The sequence below is a fragment of the Phycodurus eques genome, chromosome 5 (assembly GCF_024500275.1).
Source record: "Phycodurus eques isolate BA_2022a chromosome 5, UOR_Pequ_1.1, whole genome shotgun sequence".
Taxonomy (NCBI): Eukaryota; Metazoa; Chordata; class Actinopteri; order Syngnathiformes; family Syngnathidae; genus Phycodurus; species Phycodurus eques.
The window spans coordinates 23,669,456-23,695,357 of NC_084529.1; the positions used below are offsets into that span (position 1 = coordinate 23,669,456).

At 41.9% G+C, this 25,902-nt stretch overlaps 3 protein-coding genes across 20 annotated transcripts in view; 1 reads left to right on the forward strand and 2 right to left on the reverse strand.

Annotated features, from left to right (window-relative positions):
* The window catches only part of c2cd5 (C2 calcium dependent domain containing 5), a 64,208-nt gene extending 42,415 nt beyond the window's left edge, over positions 1-21,793 (reverse strand). For 5 of the 9 annotated variants that reach the window (XM_061678212.1, XM_061678214.1, XM_061678209.1 and 2 more), the window contains exons 1-7: positions 21,507-21,793; positions 12,260-12,368; positions 11,547-11,633; positions 9,236-9,407; positions 9,054-9,149; positions 7,754-7,909; positions 7,139-7,391 (exon numbers count right to left, since the gene is read on the reverse strand). In XM_061678212.1, coding sequence (XP_061534196.1) covers positions 7,139-7,391; positions 7,754-7,909; positions 9,054-9,149; positions 9,236-9,407; positions 11,547-11,633; positions 12,260-12,349 — 854 coding nt within the window. In that variant the 5' untranslated portion in view covers positions 12,350-12,368; positions 21,507-21,793. Of the gene's footprint in view, positions 1-1,753; positions 1,870-7,138; positions 7,392-7,753; positions 7,910-9,053; positions 9,150-9,235; positions 9,408-11,546; positions 11,634-12,259; positions 12,369-17,760; positions 17,847-17,921; positions 18,018-21,506 lie in introns of those variants that run through there. The other 4 variants (XM_061678213.1, XM_061678210.1, XM_061678208.1 and 1 more) reach the window with 3 other exon arrangements.
* ddx11 (DEAD/H (Asp-Glu-Ala-Asp/His) box helicase 11) overlaps positions 20,397-25,902 on the forward strand; it is a 96,957-nt gene continuing 91,451 nt past the window's right edge. For all 6 annotated transcript variants that reach the window (XM_061678227.1, XM_061678229.1, XM_061678233.1 and 3 more), the window contains exon 1: positions 20,397-20,694. The gene's annotated coding sequence lies outside the window, so the exon portion shown is untranslated. The remainder of the gene's footprint in view (positions 20,695-25,902) is intronic.
* b4galnt3b (beta-1,4-N-acetyl-galactosaminyl transferase 3b) overlaps positions 22,560-25,902 on the reverse strand; it is a 49,253-nt gene continuing 45,910 nt past the window's right edge. For all 5 annotated transcript variants that reach the window (XM_061678220.1, XM_061678218.1, XM_061678224.1 and 2 more), the window contains one exon: positions 22,560-23,736. In XM_061678220.1, coding sequence (XP_061534204.1) covers positions 23,625-23,736 — 112 coding nt within the window. In that variant the 3' untranslated portion in view covers positions 22,560-23,624. The remainder of the gene's footprint in view (positions 23,737-25,902) is intronic.

Genomic DNA, 25,902 nt, shown 5'->3' on the forward strand with positions numbered 1-25,902 from the left:
ACAACTATCCATCCATCCATTTTCTGAGCCGCTTCTCCTCACTAGGGTCGCGGGCGTGCTGGAGCCTATCCCAGCTATCATCGGGTAGGAGGCGGGATACACCCTGAACTGGTTGCCAGCCAATCGCAGGGGACATACAAACAAACAACCATTTGCACTCAAATTCAAACCTACGGGCAATTTAGAGTTGTCAATTAACCTACCATGCATGTTTTTGGGGTGTGGGAGGAAATCGGAGTGCCCGGAAGAAACCCACGTAGCCTAATGAACACAAATAATTCAGTGTCAAGATTTTAATTTAAAATGGGTCAATTTGATGCACAACGTAACAGGAGGGTGAATAATTCAACAATTTTTATGTACGCTGTCCAACTAAATTTATTTCATACATTTTAATGATTTAAAAGTCATGGATGGTGTAACGGTTCATTCGACTGACTTCAATGCAGGCAGCGTGGGTTCAATTTTCACTCAATGGTGGTGTGAAAGTGAGTATGAAAGATTGTCTTTATATGTGCCTTGTGATTGACTGGCGACCATTCAATGGTATAGTCTGCCTTTTGCGCGGTCAGCTGGGATGGGCTCCAGCTTTCTGCGAACCTGAACAGGATAAGTGGTATAGAAAATGGATGGATGATAGCTATTGATTTAAATATACACTATATTATATATATTCGCTCACCTTCCTTGACTTACATATGATTTTAAGTGATATCCCATTCTAAATCCATATGGTTTAATGTGATGCTGGTCTACCCTTTTCAGCTGTAACAGTGGGAAGGCTTTCAACAAGGCTTAGGAGTTAGTTTATGGGAATTCTTGCACATCACAAGCAGTGTGGGGTCACACACTGATGTTGGATGAGAAGGCCTGGCTCAATGTCCACTTGAAATCAACCCAACGGTGTTCTATGAGGTTGAGGTCAGGACTCTGTGCAGGCCAGTCGAGTTCATCCATACCAAATTCTCTCATCCATGTCTTTATGGACCTGGCCTTGTGCACTGGTGCACAGACATGTTGGAACAGGAAGGGGTGTTACCCAAACTGTTCTGACTCTCCAAAATCTCTTGATATGTTGAAGCATTCAGAGTTCTTTTCACTGGAGCTCAGGGGCTAATATTTTAGACATTTCCAACTTTCTGGGAAAAGTTTGCAGATGGCCCCATCCTGTTCCAACATGACTGTGCATCAGTGCACAAATCAAGGTTCATAAAAACATGGATGAGATAGTTTGATGTGGATGAATTTGACTGATGTCATATTAAACCCAATGGCTTAAGAATGGAATGTTACTTAAATTCATAACTGAGGGAATACTTTTGGCAATATAGTGTATATACAGATTATTTTCAAGTTGGAATTTTTTCAGAGACATGTTGGTAAATAAGGCACCCTCCCCTCTTCTCCATTGGCTTGAAATCAAGACAAATCCTGAAGTTATGGATTGAAGAACTGTTTTTGAACAATACATGAAGTCCACCCCCCGCCCACAAAAAAACAACTTACTTTTAAATGGGTTAATACGCTTTATGCGAAACATTACGTGACCAAACCCGGAAAACGGGATAGCTAACTTCCTGTGTATGCTACACTAACAAGCTTCTGTCTTGTGTATAAAAAGGAGCGATAACACATTGGATTGATGTATGTACATATTTTGATGTCAATAAATAAATCTTTAAAAAAATAAATACAAATCCGCATGTGTTGACCCCGCATAAACTGACTTCCTTCCTTCCCTGTCTCTGCATACCAGAGAAGATGAGTGTGGGCACAGAGACAGAGAAGTTCTGGGACAGTCTCTGTGCACTGCACGCCGAATGCACTGGGCTGTTGTGGGTGGAGCGGCATCCGTGGGCTAAGGGAGACCTGGGGTGATGAGCACGGACACACAGGAAGAGAGCAGTGAGAGAGATGGGGGGGGGGGGGGGGGGGGGGGGGGTAGCGAGAGAGAGCGAGTGCGAGAGAGAAAGAGAGAGAGAGAGAGAGAGAGAGGACGAGTCAAGTTGGACACACACAGTAAGAATTGTGTCAGTCCTTGTGCAGCCAGACAGGAGGAAAGAAAGAGAGAAAAGCACATGACAACCAACAACCCATCATCACAACAGAGAGCGGGTGGCAAGGGACAGACACTTTTGTTCTTACACTCTTTCCAAGCAAAGTGAGTCACATGCACGACAGGGATGCAAACACAACAGGGTTCAAATTAAAGACCCAAAGAGGTACGCTAAAATTATTTGACAATCATCTCATAGGGGTTACAGCACAGCCATCATTTCATAAAAACTACCTTAAATTTTCAGTTTTGGTATGAAAGTGTAATTCGGCATTTTTGCACACTTCTTATCTATTCTTTTGTTCATTATTTGGCATTGCCAATAAAAATATAACATCAGATAGGATGGTATTATTAAAATTATTACTTTTGTTGACTATAAAAACACACATGAAGGCTGAATTTAGACTGCAGATATTTTCAAAATGAAAACAGGCCTCTCCCAAATAGGGATAAAAATCTGATGCATATTGGATATCTGCCAGTGTGACTCACAGATTGTATATACCCCGTCAATGTAAGCCTGACAAGCGACAACATCATTGAAATACACCAATTGGTGACGTACGGGACACTCGCAATCTGCACAAACAATACAAATAAACATCATAAAAAATAACCGCTGTAAATCTAAAGCAAAAGCATAGACCAGTTGTTTTCAAATGTCTTACACCAAGTAACACCTCAAAATCTACTTGGCATTCCAAGTACCACCACAATGACCAACATTAAACTACAGTAGCATAGTGGGCATGTGTTCAAGAAAATCAATGCAAAGGTTTTTATTCCTAAAAGTATATAAAATATTATCAGATGCCAATGTAACATTATGTTTCAACATTAACACTGCACTTAAATACGCAAAAATGTTAAATCTCAATGATTAAATTGAACTGCTGAACTGAAAGTGAGGCAGCACGGTGGGCGACTGGTTAGCACATCTGCCTCACAGTTCTGAGGACCCAGGTTCGGGCAGCCGTAGCCCAATGGTTAAGATCATCGCCTGCCACCGTGGAGGACCTAGGTTCAAGACCCCGACTGGACCATCCGCCAACATCCCCCGGACTCACGGCTGTGGTGTCCTTGAGCAAGACACTGATACCCCGAAATGCTCCCCGGGCGATTCAGCTGCCCCCTGCTCCAGTGTGTTCCACTTACGTGTATATGTTCACTGTGATGGGTAAAATGCAGAGAACAAATTTCGTGTGCATGCATGCATGTTCATGACAATAAAAGGTGATTCTTCTTCTTCTACATTCTTCTTCAAATCCAGCCCCACCTGTGTGGAGTTTGTGTGAGCCCAGGCCAAGTAAATGCTATGTAACATTACATATTTGTATTACTGAATGTATTATTCTTTACATATGTTAGCATATTTTGTAGGGGTGTCCCGATCCCATCTTTGAGATCGGAAATTGGTCCGATGTCAGCAAAAAAAAAAAAAAAAGAAAAAAATCGGATCAGACTGGATCTAAAATCTCAGATTTCACAACTCTTATACAAGCAGCCTATTCCATACGCCGCTCCAGCACTTATATCTAGCAGTGCACGGATGTCATTCTGTGCCGACGTGATCAAAACAACAGGTTGCTAAGGTGTTACCATAGTAGCAAGGAGTTAAGAGTGAATGTTGCTTGCTTAAAGTCATTTATTGATACTCCAATTTAAATTCACTGTAAAAACAAAATTACATAAGGATTACACCTATTGAATATTCAAATATCACAAACATCACAGCGTTTGTTTCTTTCTTCGTTTTTGTTCTCAAGACTCTAACTTGGCCATCGGTGTGAACGTGAGTGCGACTGGTTGTTTATTTAAATGTGCCCTGCGATTGGCTGGCACCCAGTTCAGGGTGTACCCCGCCTCTCGCCCGCAGTTAACTGGGATAGGTTCCAGCATACCCACAACCCTTGTGAGGATAAGCGGTGTAGAAAATGGATGGATGGATGGTTTTATTGAAGTTATTTTTCAGGATTTACTAAAATAATAATTGTATTCAATTGTATGCGTGGTAGGTTGATTGAAGACTCTAAATTGCCCGTAGGTGTGAATATGAGTGCGAATGGTTGTTTGTTTATATGTCTCCTGCGATTGGCTGGTGACCGATTCAGGGTGTACCCCGCCTCTCGCACAAAAATAGCTGGGATAGGAGCCAGCACGCCCGCGACCCTAGTGAGGATGAGCGGTACAGAAAATGGATGAATGGATGTAGTACATTCTTATTTTTAAAGTTACTTTATTTAACCCATTGGTTAATTAAAATAAAAGCAAAAAGGGTCAGTTTTTCTTCTAACTGCTGTTGCTGATTATTGTTCAATGTTTGAGTAATATCACTTCATCAAGACTTTTCTAAAATTCAATACTACAAAATAAATAAAGCATCTATGATTATGACATGTACCAAAATAAAGCTGAATAAATGGGAATATATTAGTACGAGAAATATATGAATGTGTTTTTCTAAAGCAGTCCCTGAATGGTTGGATGTATAGGATTTCAAGTCACCATCTTTGTACATGTACTGCATGAGTACAAATAAATACCTCGACACTATTACCAGTAACATATGTCTGATATTTTGCAAATGAGTAAAGTAACTCCTCTGGCCACAATAATGAGGAAATAAAATTAGGATTTGAAATGAGTAGAAAATATTCCAATGACACTTTCATTTGTCAACACTCCAAAACCCTGAAGTGTCTCCATCCGTGACACACAGGCTCCAAGCATAGTATGGTGTACTTGCACTGACAGCAGCAGCAGACCATAGGGAGGGGATCGGAACACATGCATTACATACTCGCTAATCCCTAAAAAGTTAGGCATATTGAACTTTTGGGTGTAATTTCAGGATGAACCTAAAATGCACGATAACCGTTACAGGTGAATTTAATTTGACCTTCTCTAAATTTTTGAATGCACATGTCCAACTGTACAATGTTTCTGTACTTTTTACTCTATTATTACTTCTCCAAAGACGACCTGAAAGGCAAAAATCACAACAGGTGTTTGAAACATGACTGGACCAGTAAAGGTCCTGTTTCAAAACTGTCACCAATGCTATTTGCAATATTCATCAAACCACTTGCTACCGCTGTCTGCTTACCAGGGACAGAACACAAAACCAATTTGTATGTGAATGATATACTTCTTAATTTACAGAAACCCAAGTCATCTATTCAATCACATAAAAACATTTTCAAAATAATCAGATTACTTTATCAATTGGACAAAATCAACACTACTCCCAATAACAGCAAACTCGTTGAATCCTGCAGATCAAATCGCAGATTACCACATTTCTATTGGAAACATTAAGTATTTAGGCATTAATATTTCACCAAAACTCACAGAGCTAACCAATCTAAATTACACCCCACTTCTGGGAAAACAAAACTCAGGTGACTTAATACGCTGGAATAACTTGCCTATATCACTACTGGGAAGAATAGCCACACAATAAAAATTAAAACCTTCCCTCAAATTAATTATATTCTCTACTTGACCCTGTGCTTGCGGTTCCAGCGTGTCTGGAGGCAGGATTTTCTTTACTCCTTCCCGACCTCTCGGGGGGGCCTGGCGGGCCTCCCGGCGTGCATTGGTGGAGGATTCGCCCATGTTCCGCGGGTGCTGGTGTGGTTCCAGCTGTCGTTCGCCTTGGTCCCCCATTCCGGCTGTTGGTGGAGGCCGGTGGGGCCCCCATGTCGCTCCTCGGGCCCGCTTCCTCCTCTTCTCTCCAGTACTTGCGTCTGGCTGCAGTTGCCTCCTCCTCTTCTTGCGGGGGCGGGAGTGGGGGGGGAATGGTTACGGTCCCCTGGGGCACCGCGGGGCAGGAAGACACCCCTGGGACTTATTCGCTGGGTATGGAGCCACTCAGTCATTGCGACAAATAACATAACTAAGCAAATTTCCTGGGTATCCCCTCACTTACACTCTGGTCCTACAGATGTTTATATTATACAGAGCCACTCCCACCTGCCGGGTCCACGACCCCTGTCCTGCATGCTTCCCTTCCTGTCCCTGTCCAGTCCTATATTATCCTGTCCTTCCCTCACAGGGTGTAGCACTACTGACCCATACAACATTCAAATCCAATGTGTTATTGTACTAGGTATATAATGCTTTTCTTTCATCTTGTTTACAGCTAGATTCTTTGTCTTTTGTTGTCTTCTTTTCCTATATTTAGTTACCTTTTCTCTCTCCTTTGTTTTTTCTGTCACACCCCTTTAAAAACTTTGTTCTGTTCGAGTGAACGACTGTAATTCTCAATAAATATCTATCAGAATATAAAGAAACCACAGTGGCAGTTTAAAACGTCTACTGTGACACACTAAAACTGTTCCGGCATAAAAGGGATACAAATCTTCCTTTCTGCTTATCTAACAGCCTTAACAGGACGACAAAAAAAAAAAAAAAAAAAAAAAGAAAAGGTCTTCGTTTAATGAAAATTGATATTTGAATTCATCATCATGCCTTTCATATTATTAAATGATTAGACCAAGATGACATCTAACTATTGCTCAACAGTACCTCACCATTGCAAGGCTCCAAACACAGTGTCACAGAGTGCCATCAGCAGTTTGCAACAGAGATACAGACAAACTGAGTCACAGAAAAGCATTCATGGCTCAAACACCTGCTGGGAATTCTGCCAGTCAGCTCCTCCAGCAAGTTGAGCAAAAAGAACTAAAACACTGAAAAGTTGGACGTGCATTTAAAGTTGGGAGAAGGTCTAATTAATTTCACTGGTAAAGACCTGAAATTTCTCCTGAAAGCCTAATATCCGTAGCTTTTTGTGAATATTGTAAGGCGTAGTACTAGCACATGCAGAGCTGAGAGCAAGCAAGCCATGCACAAGCAGACGGGGGAGGGTGGGTGAAATTGTTGGTGTGTATGTTTGTATAGTGCACATGTGAGTATCTCAGGATGCTGTGTGCTATTTCAGAATGCAATATAGGTGACAAATACCGAGACATACACCCTGGAAGGCAGGCATTTTATCCACACACACTCCCTCACATGCTCACTAACATCCCCTATTTGTCACACACTTATTTGTCATGCTCGGCTGCTACTCACTCCTTTCCGTCCTTAGAAGGGGAATTGCACGCATTGGAAGCGGGAGCCGTGCTCAGGTGCATGTGTGTGGTGGCAGTGGTGATAGTAGTGGCAGTAGCGCCTCCAGAGGTGATTTTGTCCAGAGTGCAGGCAGTACCTATGGCCCGCACCACCAGGCCTGATTCTCCCTCCAGGTCGAAACACTGCAAGTAGCCCACCACTGCGTTCCCCCCCATCTCTAGCACTTTGAGACCTATCTTCCTCTGCAACTCTCCTACAGGAACACGACATGTGTTAAAAACAATGGGATTTAAAAAAAAATAAAAATAACTGCTGAGAGCAGATTCCTCTACAACAATGATTCCCAACCAGTGTGGTGCGTGCGGCACATTAGTGTACCGTGAGAGATCATCAGGTGTGCTGAGGGGAATTATCCAATTTCACTTCATTGGGGCAAAAATTATTTACCAAAAATAATGTATCTTTGTTCACCTAGTTATGCCAATGACATATTGTGACAGGTAGACACAATTAAATGCTTTTCCATTAGATGACAGAGGGTAAACAATTAACATGTGCCTTGGGTCAGGTTGGGAAACACTGCTCTATAAACATGGATCGCATTTGTTTCCCTACCTGACATAAGCGAGATCAGCCTCTGGCGGGCTTCATTGGAGGCTCGAGGGGTTCTGATGCGGTCAATCCACTGGTACTCAGGATCTTCATTCACCACAAGCTCCTCCACAAAACCGTGGACCATTGTCGCTCGGTAATACCGCGGTATGGAGGTGGCTGCCACGAACAAGTGATGAAAATTATTTCTCTTTTACCCACCATTTTAGATTTGGTCATTTGTAATATCAGTGGACGACAACTAAAATACGTGCTGCCTATCTGCAACAATGTGTAAACATATCACATCTGAATACAGTGAGGTCACTAAAGTATGGTGAGTTATGTGGTTAGCACGTATGCCTCGCAGTCAAGAGGTTTGGGTTTCGTATCGCGGCTCTGGTCTTCTTGTTTGGAGTTTCCATGTTCTCCTTGTGCTTCTCTGAGTACGCTGGCTTCTTCCCACATTCCCAAAACAGGCATGTTAGGTTAAGTGTTTGTCTGTAAGTGCCCTGCGATTAACTGGTGACCAGTCCAGGAGGTACTCAGCCTCTTGCTCAAAGTCAGCTGGGATAGGCTCCAGCTCACCCGCTAATGAGAACAAGCACTATAGGATGGATGGATGGATGCCTCAAAATTTGCACAAAACTTTTTTTCTTTGTCTTTTTTGCTACGCCGCAAAAAGATGAGCTACCATCTCAGACATCGCGCAGGATGTAGGCATATCGCACCAGACCTCGACTCAAGAAGTGTCAAAGGGGTAATTTTGAGTATTTTTTGTTTTTTCTTTGGCTTTGTGTTGGAAAAGGAGGCATCACTGTCAATTTAAAAAAATAAAAATAAAAAATAAATCAAGCAAAAGGGCAATATATAGTTCTTCAAAACTTCCAAATAGGAAAGCATTGAAGGATTTGTTCCGTCCACGGTTTGCTTTTTCTTTAGCTTATTGGTGAAAAATGTAGGGTATCCCATGGACTGGTCACCAGCCAATCACATGGTACATATACCTAACAGCCATTCACACCAACAGACAATTTCAATTAACCTACCATGCATGTTTTTGAAATATGAGAGAAAGGAAAGGAAGAACATACAAACCCCACACAGGAAGGCTGGAGCCGAGATTCAAACCGTGAACACCAGAACTGTGAGGCAGACATGCTCACCACTATTTCACCCTTTTGCCTATTTACTGTGTTTCCTTTGGGAACAATTATTTCAAAATAATTCCTTAAGGAATTATTTTGGTCCTTAAAATGTTCCACTGTATTTACTGAGCAGTAATGTAATAGAGTATTAGTAATGTAATGAAGTCAAAACACACTGCAGAAGAACTTGACTCCACAGGAGGATTGTCTGAAGCGGTTCAAGTCATTGAAGAGCTCCACTTTGATCAGGACATTAATCTCCCCACGGATACCTGAACACAAGCATCACAGAGAGGTGGTAGATATATGATAAAAGACAAGAGTCATATTGAGTAAATCTCATGTGCTATTCGAGTACCGTGGATGGTGTCGTAGATGGGAAACCAGCCAGAGATGACTGAGGCGGCCTCACTGCACAGCAGTGGGTCAATATCGATGTAAACCTTCCCAATGGCGTCGTTTGCGCTGTATGTGTCGTGGTCCAACACGGTGATCTGCAGCGGCTCGTCTTGCAGGTCCTCATCATCAACCTACACATCGAGAGAAGGAATAGAGTGATGAACAAGTCATTTACACTCAATGGCAACAACAAGAGCATAATCTAAAGCAGTGATACCGAACTCTTAAAGCAACACAACGAAAAAAATGGTGTACGGACGTCACGGAGCTCAGCACACACTGCAGCCCGCATTGAGAGTCGCTGTTTTTGAACTCTAAGCCATTCTACTTGCCTCGTGTGTTTGCATCATTCATTCTCGCCAGTGTCTACATTCTACATTCCGCCTTAAACTAAGACGAACGCCACACTGCTAATGCTCGCCAAACAAGTAAACGATATTGAAAAAAAAAAACACCCGGACTCACCCCTCATTATTCTCGGGGACTTTTAACAAAGCTAAACTCAACCACGAACTCCCTAAATACAGGAAGCACATTGACTGTCCCAACAGGGAAAATAACATTTTAGACCACTGCTATACTAAGCTAAATAACACATACCGTGCCAAACCTCGTGCAGTCTTGGGCTCGTCTGATCACTGTTTAATTCACTTAATACTGACATACAGGCAATAACTTAAATGTGTGAAGCCTACAGTGAAAACAGTGAAAAAGTGGACCAATGACGCAAAGATAGAACTTCAAAGATGTTTAGGCTGCACAGATTGGAGTGTCTTTGAAAATTCCGCTGTCAGCCTGGATGAATATACGGACACTGTCACATCCTATATTAGTTTCTGTGAAGATGTGTGTGTGCCAACAAAGTAATTTTTCACATTCAATAACAGCATGCCGTGGTTCACTGCCAAACGTAAGGAACTTCGCCAAGCTAAGGAGGACGCATATCAGAGCAGGGACATGGCCCTGTATAATTGCACTAGGAACCAGCTGACTAAAGAAATTAACATTGCAAAGAGAAACTATGCAGCAAAGTTGGAAAAACAGTTAAGCGCTAATGACTCTATATCAGTCTGGCATGCATTCCAATCTGGAATGCATGAATGCAAAGACTGTAGAGATGATCGTGTACTTCAGGAGGCATCCTTCGCCACAGCTGCCCCTCACGCTGTCCAGCTCCCTTGTGTCAACCGTTGAGACCTTCAAGTTCCTGGGAATTACAGTCTCTCAGGACCTGAATTGGGCGATCAACTCCGTCCGCAAAAAGGCCCAGCAGAGGATGTACTTCCTGTGGCTTCTGAGGAAGCATGGCCTGCCACAGGAGCTGCTGAGGCAGTTCTACACAACGGTCATCGAAAAAGTCCTGTGTTCCTCCATCACAGTCTGCTTTGGTGCTGCTACAAAAAAATGAAAAACTCAGACTCCAACGGACATTCAAAACTGCTGAAAAGTTTGTCGGTACCCCCTACCCACCCTTGAGGACTTGCACGCTGCCAGAACTAAGACAAAAGAATGCAAAATCCTCTCGGACCCTCCACATCCCGGTCACCAGCTCGTCCAGCTCCTTCCCTCAGGTAGGCGCTACCGATCAATGCAAACTAGAACTAGCAGACATTCCAACAGCTTCTTCCCTCTTGCAATAAACTTCTTAAACAGCTAACCTACAATTCCATTGCAACATGCTGCCAATTTTTTGTCTTGAGTTTGTTGTTACATTTCTGTCGGGCCAATTATATATTACTCGTGTACTCACTGTAGTAGTCTTGCCACGCTGCACTATTTGCATATCTGTTGTTGACCAATACTGGCCACTCATGCCAGAGTAGCATCTGCCCCACTTGTACACTGACTGAGGGGTATCTGCAACATTTGCACAATTAACATCGTCCCAGATTATCGGGCTACTTGTCACTTTAAACTGCATACACTTGAAGTCTCGGCGCCGTTTGCACAATGGTCATTCCACCGGACTATTGCTATATTAGTCATTCAAACTGCTCTAAGTGCTAGAGGACTCTGCATCTTTTTGCACAACTGTCAAAAAAATAATAATATACCGGCATTACCAGATAACTAGCAACCCTTTATTGCTCAGTGACTGGACATACTTGGCAAATAAAAAAATATTCTGATTTGAACACAAATGGTGCAGCAACATATGGAGAGACAATAAATTGAAGGCTGCACGATGTGAACGCAATGTGCTACAAAGTAAAACCATACATAAAAACACAGAAGCTGTTTGAGCAAATACCTCATTTTAGTCTTCCTACCTCAAATTTGAACCATTCCGAGTTCCACTGTGGATTGAGGGATTTGGGGAATACGTCTGTTTTGAATGTTATGTTTCCAAACTTGACCTGCACAGCAAAGAGATGAAACTTTTCAGTTAGAGCAAATCTGGCAAGATTTAAAGGGGGACATATTAGGGGAGCTTTTAGTTTTTGTTATATACAAATAGTTGGGACTTTCTAATCTGCCTAGCTCCAAAACTGTGTCTGTGAGCCAGCCAATCTGAATTTTGCCAGATTATGACATTACAAGCGATGTGTCAGCTCTGAACACTAATTGACAAGTGTAAATTGGCAGGTTGGTGATTAAGTGTTGCCACCACAAGTAAAAATACAATCCACTTTACTTTCTTTATGGGCACTTGCTTTTATTTATTGACACTCTGGGCTGCCCCTTCCACATATAGTAGTTGCTCACCTCATCGCAACACACTATCTCTGCCATTGTTTGACATGGTAACAAAACAGTACAGAGGGGGAAAGGATGATCAGTGGCTCATTTAAGAGACAGGAACACTCCCTTAAAACCACCAGAGTTCAGGGAGGTTACAGAAATAGGGTCCAAATTCTTGATCCTTGCGGCATTTTAACAAAAGCATGTCAGAGACATGTTATTAAGACACATGGGAACTATTCTAAAGTATGAATACAAATTGATAATATGCCTCCTTTAATTCAAAGCACCATTTACTTACCTCTACAAAAGCATCTGTAAGCTCACTGGCTCTGTCCATGACAGGCAAGTGGCGGCCTGCCACAATTTTTGCTTTTAGTTTTCCAGGCATGATTCAAATTTAGGCTGATCTGTGAACAAATGATGTAAGCATTTTAGAAAGAAACAGCACATAAATACAGGGGTTGCGGGGGAGAAAGCATGGCGGGCCAGAGAGCAGGCCGGAATGCCGGGACACCTGGCAGAGAGTCCCCCCGAGCCCGACACTGCCCTCCCCCCACAGATGGGTGTATGATGCATTAAAACTGGAGGACTGGCGGGGGGGGGGTTGGTTGGTTGGTGGCGACCAGACTGGAAACCAGCACAGATGTGCAAGCACTCGGCCCAGCGCCCGACACAACGTGCCCAGTGCCAGTCCCCCAGGTGACTTTGAATGAGATGGAAATGTGCCCAATGTGCAAAGTATGTACAGTGTGAGTACTAAAAATGTGTATGAAGTAAGGGGCTAGACTCGCACGGGTCCGGCCTGGCCCGACCAGCTGGCAGACCACAGAGAAAAGGGGGGCAACCCCTCCCCAGGACACAGCAGCACGGCCGCCAAGCTCCCACCCGGAGACCAGGACGAGACCCCCGGAGTGGGGCCAGCAGGCACCTCCCCGGCACCCAGGGATGGAGAGCAGCCCTGGGACTGGCACCCCCCAGGATGGCAACACGGACACAAACCGACCCAAGAGGAAGAAGAGCAAACAGGCCCAGCATCCCCAGAGGCCCACATCGCAGAGCCAGAAGGATAGGGGTTCAAATGCATGCAAGTGACCCTATGGCGTGCACAGTGGTCTAAGATGAGAAGATATGATGTGGTCACATTACACATTACATTACATTTCTGTATGACATTCTTTCACAGGCAAACAATCAAGGTTCACGGTTCACCATTCTAATGAAAGGTGACCAACTTTTCTTTAAGTTATCCATTTGCTTATTACATTTGTCAGAGATAGTTTCTCATGTTATATACTCTATGACAAGATTTTGCCATTGGTTAATGTTGATAGCTTGTTTATCTTTGCAGTTTAACAGTAATGTTTTTGGTTTTTTTTAGCAATTGCTAGAATTACAAGTATTGGTTGAGCATGTTTATTTGGAAGATCTACGTTTTAAATCACCCAGCAGATAAGAGATTAGAAGAAATCGGAATCCTACAGTTCAAAACTGAGGAAGGTTTCTGTGTAACTAGTGACCAGAAGCACTGTACAAGTGTACAAAGCCAAAAAGCATGAAAATCAGTGTCTGGAGCGTTTTCAGTTTAATGATTTCATGTGTTTGATTTTGAATAGCCCATTTTATGCATACTATATTGCGTAACGTGTGATCTATGGAGTATTTTGAACTGGATTAGTTGTAAATTACTGTTTTTTTGTCATTGAGGATGTTTTGCTACAGATCCGTGCCCAGTAATCATTGTCAGTAGACACAGAGAGGTCTTTTTGCCATTTTGCGATTGGTAAGTATATTGAATTAGTAGGAGTTTTTTGTTTTGTGGGAGTAGTTCGACAATTTTCTGAACAAAAACGGGTAGTTTTAAAGTCTTCACGTGTGTTGAGAATTTTTTTTAAGATTGTTGTTTTTACTTTATAGTATTGAAGGAAGTTACCACCTCTAATTTGAATTTTTGTTACTCTCAAAATCCCAACTGTGCAGGATTGGGGAGGAATGTCTTGGTGCTGACTGAGATTGCTTGGTTTCTAGACTTTTCCACCAAGCTGATAAAGTGGCTGCAATAATTGGATTCTGAAAACAATTGTGGCATTTGAGACTTGTGCTGATAAATGGGAGGTCTGAAAGTTTGGTGCTATTGAAGTCTATGTTTTAGTTCCAGCCAAGATTGTTGTTCAACATTTGGATGTAACCATTTAATGAGGTACCGTATTTGGCTCGGTAAGTAATAGTGTTTGAAGTTTGGTGCATCAAGTACCCCTTCTGTTTTACCTTTTTGAAGGTTAGTTAGGCTGGTTCTATTTTTCTTATTTTTAACAGTATAATTTGAAAATGGCAGAGTCTAGCATTTGGATCAATTTTAATGTGGGGGGGATCATCATTGAAAATAAATAGTTAATTTGTGTTAACGTTTTCATTTTTACTGTAGCTGCATGCCCTAAAAGTTAGATAGCTAGGCTGTTTCGTTTTAAATCATCAATAAAGTTTTTCCAGTAGAGGTACGTGATTTAAATTATTTAAATCTGTAAATTTTGCTGAGATATTAATGCCTAGATATTTTATATTCCCTGTCGGAAAAGGAAAGTTTTAATTTTGGTCCAAAGGATTCCATGAGTTACTCGTTACGGGGAGTATTATTGATTTTGACCAATTGATAGCATGTTCTGATAATTGCGAAAATGTCTTAATGAGGTTCAAAACTGTTTTAAGTGATGCCTTGGGTTCTTGTAAATAAAGAAGTATATCTGGGTAAAGATTGATTTCGTGTTCTGACAAAGGAGTACAGATACCTTTAATATTAGTGTCCTGCCGTATTGCTACTGCCAGTGGTTCGATAAATAGTGGGAATAGCAGGGCCGAGAGTGGGCATCCTTGTCTAATTCCTCTTTGTAAAGTGAAACTTTGTGATGTGACCCCATTTGTGGTGACAGTTGCTTTGGGTGAGTTGTATAACGTTCCGATCCATTGAATATATAAATCACCGAAGCCAAATTTGTGAAGTACAGCAAAAAGAAAAGACCAGTTTACTTTGTTACAAGCTTTTTCTGCATCTAGTGACAAGACAACTGTTTTTAGATTATTACACTGAGACATACTTATTAGGTTTATCAGTCGCCTGACACTGTTGGTGGAGCTCCATCCTTGAATAAAACCTGTTTAGTCACAGTGTATTATTGACGGGAATTTTTTTTGTCTGTTGGCTAAAGCCATAGAAATTATTTTGATGTCCGTATTAATTAGTGACAGCGATCGGTAATTAGCTGGATGAGTGGAGTCTTTCCCTGGTTTCAGTAGTAGTTTTATTGCGGCTGTATTCATATGGCTTCTAATTAGGCCTTTATCTCTGTTACCATTCTGAAAAATAGTGGTTCTAGTATAGACCAGAAATTTTTAAGAGAACATTGCCTGAAGCTCTACCTATTGGCATATCGTTTAAGGCCTTATGTATCTCTGTGAGGGTTAATGGGGCGTCAATGTCGTTTTTATTCGGCTTACTGTGGGATGAATATACGCTACTGTAGTAGTTGTGGAATATCATGTGGTGATTGAGTAAATTTGCCACTTTAAGATATATTTACTGTCATTGTAGAAGTACAATGGAATTTTGGGAGAGCAAGCTTGCAGAGGCCTAAAAAAGCAAAATACACAATACACGATATATAACATTTAAGTATAAAAGAGGTAGATAATAAAACAGTAGGTAACCACTGAAGTGACAAAGCGAATAAAATAAAAAGCGTAAGATCCCGAGTTCTATTGTAGTGTTGATCCAAAGAATGATTGTATTATTGCTGCTACATATTGCACGTGACTGGTATTCACTAGACTTTGAGCCGATCTGACCGGTGTTATCGGTATCGGTCGATAATTAGCATTTTATGCTGATCGGCTTTCATGTCATAAGCCGCCAATCTGATCAATGGCTCCGCACAAGACATTTAACTCCACGTCTTTGTCGCGTATGAATCCAAAAGCTAGTTTATTTTTATCCTTGTCACGTGTCTTGTTGCGCAGTACTGTAACTGACGGCCAATAAAGTTTTTTCAATCATGTCGGTGAAAAAAACACGGCACTATTTTGCGGTGTCGCAGACAAACAACACGTCAATTATTTGCAGTCTGTGCACCACTGAAGTACGTCGTGGTGAATGTCATTGAAATGCTTCAACACAACACATTTGATTGAGCACCTGAAGAATCTACAAGCAACACAGCGTGGGGGCGAAAGCAAAAAAAAAAAAGTCAAAACGAACTCGAACAACACCGTCCATATAAATGTGACAGTGAGAAAGAGTAGAGTAGAGTAAGCATGTCATTAATAGTATTTATGAATGTAATTTAATTGCAATAAAGTAATTGAATTACAGTAAGTTAGCATCCATTATTTCTGTCATGTAATGTTGATTTGACCTAAACTTATGTCAGAGGCCAATCCTTGAATGCCCCCTACAAGTCGTTGGTGTTTTAACTTTTGTCTAAAATGCTCGAGAATAATTTGAGCTGGGACGGCTCCAGCACGCCCGCAACCCTTGTGAGGATAAGCTGTCCGGAAAATGGATGGATGGATGGATGGACACAGTATACAGTTCACAAGTATATACAATAAATGAACAAGTCATGTAAATAGACTCATTGCTCCATCTTGTGATCGGATCGGTGATCAGCCCTAAAAGTCCTGATCGTTTAAAGCCGAGTATTCACATAAGTAACTTGGAAATGTTCAGGTTGAGATCCGATGTCTCAAGTCAGTGTGTATCGGGGTGGAGGGAGGGTAAGTTCAGCAGTGACACAGCTCTGTGGTCTAAGGTATTTTGGAGTGTCTGTAGTGCTTGCCAGAAGGTAAGAGGTTGAAATGGTGGTTTCCAAGGTGTGTGCTGTTCCTGATGGCTCTGGCTTTCCAGATGCGGTCTAATCTCAGGGACCCCATGATCTCTGCAGTTTTCATAAAACGGAGTGAGCAGCCAGGATACCAAACTGTGATGCCGTACGTGATGATGGATTCTATGGCTGCCCTGTAGAAGTTCACCAACAGCTATTTTGGAAGCTGTGCTTTCCTTAAGCACCTCAGGAAGTGGAGTCTCTGGAGTACTTTCTTAGCCATCACTGTTGTTTATTGATGGACCACTTTGCATCATGGCTGATGTGGACTCCCACATTTTTAAAGCTCTGCATAGTCTCTACTTCTACACCATCAATATTGATGGCCCGGTGAGCAATGACCTACGCATGACCTATTCTACTGCCCACACTGCTCTTGTCATCAATAATAATTTATTTACGCTAGTTAAGTCAAGTTTGTAGATCACGTGATGCCGTTGGGAACTTCACAGTAATTTTGACATTTCAATTTCACCCTGTACGAGCGATTGGTGGATATTGTTTGACTGAAACTTGTCAGAGAAGGGGTTCCCAGAGTAGCAGACAAAATGAACCAGTGGAGAAATGTTGAGAATTAAATTGTACTGTTTTACTCGAATTTGAAAATGTTTTATGACCAGATTTTCTATAAGCGGCGATACACAAAAACATCCACCGAAAACGAATTTTTTACCGACACAAAAAAAAACTCAATTTCTCCTGAACCCATCATCTGATTTTCTAATTTTTGTTGCCTTATACTCGAGTTGACGCGGCAATTCCAACCAGACCCCGCATTTTGACAGATTGTCATTAAACTGAAAATCTTCTCACGTTGCTGCTGTAAACACAAATGTTAGCTCGACTACACAGTGCTTCAGGACCGGGCCTGGAACCCCATCTGGTCCAATGGATTTGTGGGGTTGATCCGGTTCAAAGCCCTTCTCACCTGATGGTGACCTCAGCACTATCACACTGGATGGGTCTCCCTGCACTGCCAACGCTGTGTTGCTGTGGTTGTCACCAAAATCAAACCTGGCGAAGAAGTGATTCAGGTCATCTGGCTCTAGCTGTGTGTATTAAGAGGCTGACATTTTCCGGGATACGCACCAGGTGCCGGTGGTCCCGCAGGATGCGAGTAAATTTCACCATCAATCACGGGATTGGGTAGGAGCGTGAGCGAAGGTCATCGGGGGCAAGCGGGAGCTATGATAACAAAGTCACAGGGAATGGATGGGAGGGGAAACCATGATGGCGTGAGTTCACAGAAGTGGAAACCATGACGAGAGTGATACCATGATGCAGTTATATTATATTTTTAACCACATCGATATTTAAACATTTGCTAAACTAAGAGACTAATACAGCTTTTATTAATAAACTTATATTTTGTTCCTTGATCATTCCAGTAATTCAATGTATTTTTACAAGGCTTTACACGATCAGGATTTTTGGGGCCGATCACCGAATTTAAAAAACAGATAACCGATCACCGATGCGATCACAAGATGGAGGAATGTGTCTATTTAAATGACCTGTTCATTTACTGTATATACTTGTGCACTTAATTGCGCAAATAAATTGTATTTACAATAAATAATGTATCTTTGTTCCTCTATTTATGCCAGTGAGACATAGTGACAGACAGAACAAATGAATGGTCTTCTATTAGATGGCAGGAAGTCAATACAGTAATTCATGTATCCTCTTTTTGTGACATTTTTGTTTGTTGGTGTGCCGTGAGCTTTTTCAATTGTAAAATATGTTCCTTGGCTCCATAAAGGTTGGAAATCACTGCTCTAGTCAGTCTAATCAGTCAATTCTAATCAGTCAGATCAAACCAACATTACATGACAGAAATCTTCTTTTCCTTTCGGCTTGTCCCCTTAGGGGTCGCCACAGCGCGTCACCCTTTTCCATGTAAGCCGATCTCCTGCATCCTCCTCTCAAACACCAACTGCCCTCATGTCTTCCCTCACGACATCCATCAACCTTCTCTTTGGTCTTCCTCTAGCTATCTTGCCTGGCAGCTCCATCCTCATCATCCTTCTACCAATATAGTCACTATTTCTCCTCTGGACGTGTCCAAACCATCAAAGTCTGCTCTCTCTAACTTTGTATCCAAAACATCGAAGCTCGGCTGTCCCTCTCATGAGCTCATTTCTAATTTTATCCAACCTGGTCACTCCGAGAGCGAACCTCAACATCTTCATTTCCGCCACCTCCAACTCTGCTTCCTGTTGTCTCTTCAGTGCCACTGTCTCTAATCCGTACATCATGGCTGGCCTCACCACTGTTTTATAAACTTTTCCCTTCATCCTAGCTGAGACTCTTCTGTCACATAACACACCTGACACCTTCCTCCACCCGTTCCAACCTGCTTGGACCAGTCTCTTCACTTCCTGACCACACTCACCATTGCTCTGGACAGTTGACCTCAAGTATTTAAAGTTCTCCACCCTTTCTATCTCTTCTCCCTGTAGCCTCACTCTTCCCCATCCACCCCGCTAATTCATGCACATATATTCTGTCTTACTTCGGCTAATCTTCATTCCTCTTCTTTCCCGTGCATGCCTCCATCTTTCTAACTGTTCCTCCAGCTGATCCCTGCTTTCACTGCAGATCACAATGTCATCTGCAAACATCATGGTCCACGGGCATTTCAGTCTAACCTCATCTGTCAGCCTATCCATCACCACTGCAAAAAGGAAGGGGCTCAGGGCTGATCCCTGATGCAGTCCCACGTCCACCTTAAATTCTTCTGTCACACAAACAGCACACCTCACCGCTGTTCTGCTGCCCTCGTACATGTCCTGTATTATTCCAACATACTTCTCTGCCACTCCAGACTTCCGCATGCAGTACCACAGTTCCTCTCTGGGTACTCTGTCATAGGCTTTCTCTAGATCTACAAAGACACAATGTAGCTCCTTCTGACCTTATCTGTACTTTTCCATCAACATCCTCAAGGCGAATAATGCATCTGTGGTACTCTTTCTTGGCATGAAACCATACCGTTGCTCGCAAATACTCACTTCTGTCCTGAGTCTAGCCTCCACTACTCTTTCCCATAACTTCATTGTGTGGCTCATCAACTGTATTCCTCGATAGTTCCCACAGCTCTGCACATCACCCTTGTTCTTAAAAACTGGCACCAGCACACTTTTCCTCCATTCCTCAGGCATCTTCTCACACGCTAGAATTCTATTGAACAAGCTGGTCAAAAACTCCAGAGCCACCTCTCCTAGATGCTTCCATACCTCCACATGAATGTCATCAGGACATCTGCCTTTCTATTTTTCATCCTCTTTAATGCCTTTCTAACTTCCCCCTTACTAATTTACGAACATCGGGTTTTATCTTTGAGCCAAGATGTCTGTACAGCGTTTCGAAGTTAGCTTAAAGGTCAGAGGACTATTTTTCTTTAGAACTCTAGAACCCATTTACAAACCACATCTACCATTTCAAAGTGATTATATGGCAGATATACAGCAGTTAAATCGATAAAAATGATGCAGAAAGCGCCTTCCGGTCTTGGTCTCTTTCCGGCGCTGTGACGTCACACAAGCCAAACATCCTGTTCATTCGGTGTTGTGTGGTATTGTTCCATGCTGTTGTTTTGCAAGAGGTTTTTTTGGGGGCTTTCCAAGTGAAGAAGGAATACGTGACCAGTGGGTACGGAAATTCAATCGACAGGGAACATTCCAAACTCTGCGCTGAGCACTTCGAACCGGTGTGTTTCGAGAAAGCATTGGATACACAGGTGTAGGTAGGCAGAGGCTGAAACCAGCTGTGGTGCCAACTATTTTTCCTTCAGCCATCGGGACCTCCACCGCCAGCAAGAGAACTAAATCTCGCAGCAGTGAAGCGGCGCAGACAAGAGGTGAGCATTTGCTTGTGTATACCTACGACTATTATGGTTACTATGCACTGGGGAGTAGGAAAATGGCAAATTAAACAGTCTGTGTCTGTATGTCTATCAGTTAAGTCTTTAAATAAGTGTACTGAGAATAGTGTGTCTGTTTACATTTAGATTTTTCATGCCAAGTCTGCACTAAGTTGCTCAGTTAATGTGGCTTCAACTACACTAATATTTAATTTAGTAATATTCCAGCCACTTGACAGCTGCTGAAAGTAACGAAAAAGTTACTATTTCTAACTTAGTTACTTTTGAAATCAAGTTATCAGTAAAGGAACTAAGTTACTTTTCAACTCCAATAACCCGTAAAGTAACCAAATTACTTTTTCAAGGTACCTGTGGCAACACTGTTTACTACAGAGCACTAGTTTAGGATAGTGATAGACAACGGAGAGTTCCTACCTACGTACTAATTCAGGTTACGTCGGCGTAATAAGAACTTAACCCCATCGTAAATCGAGGACCCCCCTGTAAATGACAGCTGCAGTAGTCCTTGACTGACATTTGTTTTAGACAAAAGCACAAAAGAAACCTTCACTTCTTCCAAATAAGGACACCTAAATCGTTACAAAAACGTTTTCGACTCACTGTTAATGTCCCGGCTATTTTAGTTAACGAAAGTAATATGGCCAGATAGCTCGCTGTAGCGTAGCCATGCTAACTAGAAAAGCTATTTATTTAACTTCGCAACCTCGAGCGGCCGTGTTCCAGCACAGTACCGCCACGTACAGTATACGACCATCAAACATTATCGGTGGAAGGCGTTTCGTTCTTACCCCAGGCCTACGACATCCACAATAAGCTCGTCAGAGAGCCGCTAAGGAGGACATTGTCGTTGACAGACCGCCGCTCCACAGACCACCCGTGTCGGTCTCGCTTCCATAACACGTTCCACGTACACTTAAGCAGGACAACGTCAGCGTTAAATTGGATGCACACCGGATAACATGACGTCCGAAGAGACGTTTTTAGTGGGTTTGTAGTGGCATTTCGTCCGAGCCAAGCCCCCTTAAAACAATTACAGTACGACGTAACTACGGACTAGCATGGAAGCCATGACGAATGAGGGTTGGACAGTGATGCCTTCGCGTTCGCTCGTAAACGTGCGCTTCGCGTGGGCATGACACCGAGCTGAGCTTCCAGAGTTTACAAATAACAAAACAAACAAACAAAAAACGCCTGTTTTCAAATGAAAAGAGTGAAAACACACACATTCACATTGATCAAGTGAACAAAGTAGGCGGCGTTGAGCGTGAAAACATTTGCGAGCGTCGGTACAAGGTGTCGTAATTTTCATAATGTTATGGAAGACAGCATCCAACTCGCTTTTATTTCTATACTGCAATACACATACGATTCATTCATATATATATATATATATATATATATATATATATATATATATATATATATCTTTATTCATTGTATTTTTTAAAAAAAAATCATTACTACAGCCAGCAAATATACCTATTCTTATTCTGAGTTTATCCCAGCCAACTTTGGGCATAAATCATTATTTTGGGGGGTTGGAGGAATACACGAAGAAAACCAGTGCAAACTCCACACAGGCAGAGATTTGAACACAGAACCTCAGAGCTGTGAAACAAATGTACTAACCACGGGACCAATGCTATTCCTATGCATGTATGATGTAAAAGGTAATACCCACTCAGGAGCTAATCATCTCATTACTAGTACTGAGGTGTTGTGATTGGTTAGTGTAACAATGACTAGATCAAACCTGAAACCAAACTCCAATTAGTCTAGAAATACAAATCCCTTGAAATCAACATAAGGTACATTGAATAAAAGCAATCAACACATTCTTTTGGATGAATTTATTCATAAAATGTGTCAAGGCAGTGTGTGAATAAAAATAGTCCCTGAGAGAACAGACTTTTACATATTACAAAAGTCAAGAGAGGAACTCCCAGGGTTGGGAGTAATGAGGTATATCGTTTAATAATAATAATAATAATAATATAAGTTGAAAGAAAAGGGAAAGCAGCAGTGAATCCTTGAATTTAGAAGAAAAGCACGGCATAAGGGATTTTACAAAATGAATGCAGAAGCTGGTCGGTGCAACTACAGAAACTGACTGCACCTTCAACATTACTATTTAACAGGATTCTGAACAATCAGGAAATGTGTGTGTATATGTATATAGTAATGTTGAAACAGCACAGTCAGATTTTTAGTTTCCTATATATATATATATATATATATATATATATATTTACACATACAGTTTTTTTCCTCCATTGGAACAGTATTCAGGTTTGATTTCTGCTTGCTGCATTTTCTAATACAAAATAAAACTACTGAGTTTTATGCTATTTTTAAACAGAAAATCCTGAAATCCTCACCATTTTTGATGAACAAATACATAAGTATCACATATTATTATGAATAAGGCACATGTAAGACTGATGAGAACATTTTAAGAGGTCACGACAGACACCAGGTGCACAACACACATTTAAAAATGCCACAATAAATTAGGTTTTCCATAATTTATAGCATCATATACACTATCTGCTGGAAAAAAAATCAAGTTAAGACTTGTGCAAGACTTAAGACACTTGAGTGTACACATCCTTGGAGTGTCGCATCAAGGTGTGCACATCATCACGTTGTAGTTGGAGACATACACTATTGTCTTCATTTATACGCTTGCAAAGTGATCAGAACCTGGCCGGCTCGTACCGTCTTTTGTAGTCAGCAGTACATCAAGTGGAAACAACGCTGATGTTATCAGTACCGTCGCCATGGCGACGACTTTGATTGGTCACACCGTGTAACCCTGTTGTGTTGATCAGTAGTCACGACATTTGGAAAGCAGCAGGGCCTGGCTGTAAAGTGCTCCGGGCGATCTCTCATGGGTTTTGACCGGGTCACCTTGGCCCGGGTGACACTTGACGGTTCCACATGCCGCGCTTGGAGTGGTAGTGGTGAAAGAAGTTGCGTAAGTAGAGCCGCTCCACCTCTAGTCCAGCCTGGAGGATCCTGCAGTAATGAGACAGCAAAGGGAGAAAGAGTTAAAGTGTGTAACCTTTTTTAAATACACTACTCACAAAAAAAGTTAGGGATATCCAGATAACCTAGATTGCAAGCCCCTTACGGGGGAACTTAAGTTCAAACATTAAACATCTCAACATTTCAATGTCCAACTGTTCAATGTTTCAGTACTTTTTTGTGCAACTTTCCACTCTGTACTAAGGAACTGAACGGCAGAAGTCACAACAGATAAAAATTTCCAAGGGTGTACACTTTTATGCCTTTCTGTGTGACTCTTCCAGTCTCTCTGTAGCAACCTGCTGATGACACTAACACTGTGTTGTTGGCAATGTACAGAGGTGGGTAGAGTAGCCAGAAATTGTACTCAAGTAAGAGTACTGTTACCTTAGAATAATATGACTCAACTAAAAGTAAAAAGTACTCCTCCAAATAATTAAGTATTCAATGAAAAAAAAAGACTTAAATACCGAGTAACTGGTGAGAAACTTCTGATTAGTTTTCTTAAAGCATGAATGTCAACTAGAAAAACATAAAATGTCATTGTGCAAATTCAGATCTTGTCCAAGAATATCACGATAAATGTAATCTTAATAAAATAACATAAATGGAGGCAAATTCTGCCACAAGAAATTCACATCTTAAATTAACTTTATTTACCCTCATGAAACAGGACAGTAGGCTCACCAGGTAAAGATTACATAGCCATTCTTTTCTCAGTTGTTCACAAAAATTAGTCACTCCGAAAACTGCTTCTCTGCGAGGCTGCAGATACTTTGTGTGTGGTCATATGACTGCCTACCTCCGTTTGATTGGCCAAATGGAGTAAAAAATAAATAGTAGTTCCGTTGGATTGGTGACACAGTCATGTGACAGCGCCCAAGGTGGAAGTCTCCATTCATTCATTCATCTTCTGCACAGCTTATCGTCAATGACATACCAAAACATATACAATACCATGAAAAAGTATTTGGCCTCTTCTCAAATTCTTCTTTTTTTTTTTTTTTTGCAGTTTCCCTACTTTAAGATCATCAAACAAATGTAGACACAGATAACCAAAAAGGCAGTTTTTAAATGGTGATTTTATTTATTAAGGTAAAAATGACTTGATGGTTGGAACCTAAACTTGCTAGATTTATGTTCAAACCATTACGTAATCAACCCGTCGTACGACTAGATATCGCAGCGAGTTTTTGTGAACAACTGAGAAAAGAATGGCTATGTAATCTTTACCTGGTGAGCCTACTGTCCTGTTTCATGAGGGTAGATAAAGTTATGCCCGCAATCCTGATTTCCTGGTTTGGTCACGTGACATTCACAACGCAAGCGCGAGGGCACTTCCATCCATCCATTTTCTGTACCGCTTTATCCTCACAAGGGTCACGGGCGTGCTGGAGCCTATCCCCGATAACTTCGGGCGAGAGGCGGGGTACACCCTGAACTGGTCGCCAGCCATTCGCAGGGCACACATAAACAACCATTCGCACTCACAATCACACCTAAGGGCAATTTAGAGTTCCCAATCAACCTACCATGCATGTTTTGGAGGAAACCCACACAGGCGGGGGTGGGATTTGAACCCCGGTCCACAGAACTGCGAGGCAGAAGTGCTAACCAGTCGACAACCGTGCCGCTGGGAGGGCACTTATGATGTTAATTTCAGTTGACAGCAGAAGGCGATATTGCCCAACATGGCTGCCCCCTGGGATTGGTGAAAATCGATTAATTCATCTGTTTAATTTCTTTTCCAGGGAAGCAATATTAATCAGAATACCGAGTTTAGACTAGTAGGGTCACATACAACAAATTATTTCTTTAAAAACACCACGTGTTTCCTTCCTTTTTAAATATGAAAACAGCTTCACCCTGACTGGCTGTTAGCGAATGGCAATATCTTGGTGGCTGGGCCAAGCATTGATAGCGAACCCATCTTCATTTCATTCGATGTGTAGGGGTCATCGTGAAGCAGGATTCAGCGTTGGATTGCTCGCTCACTACTCACAAGTCACAACCCCACGGAGGAGGGGACGTGCCACGTTGGTGAAGTGAAAGAGAGGAGGATATTTTAAAATCTGGTCCCATTCAATCACTAGAATGTAAAAGGCTCCCAGCATTCATCTGTCGCACACATTTTGGCGACAGTGACCGCAGTTTAAT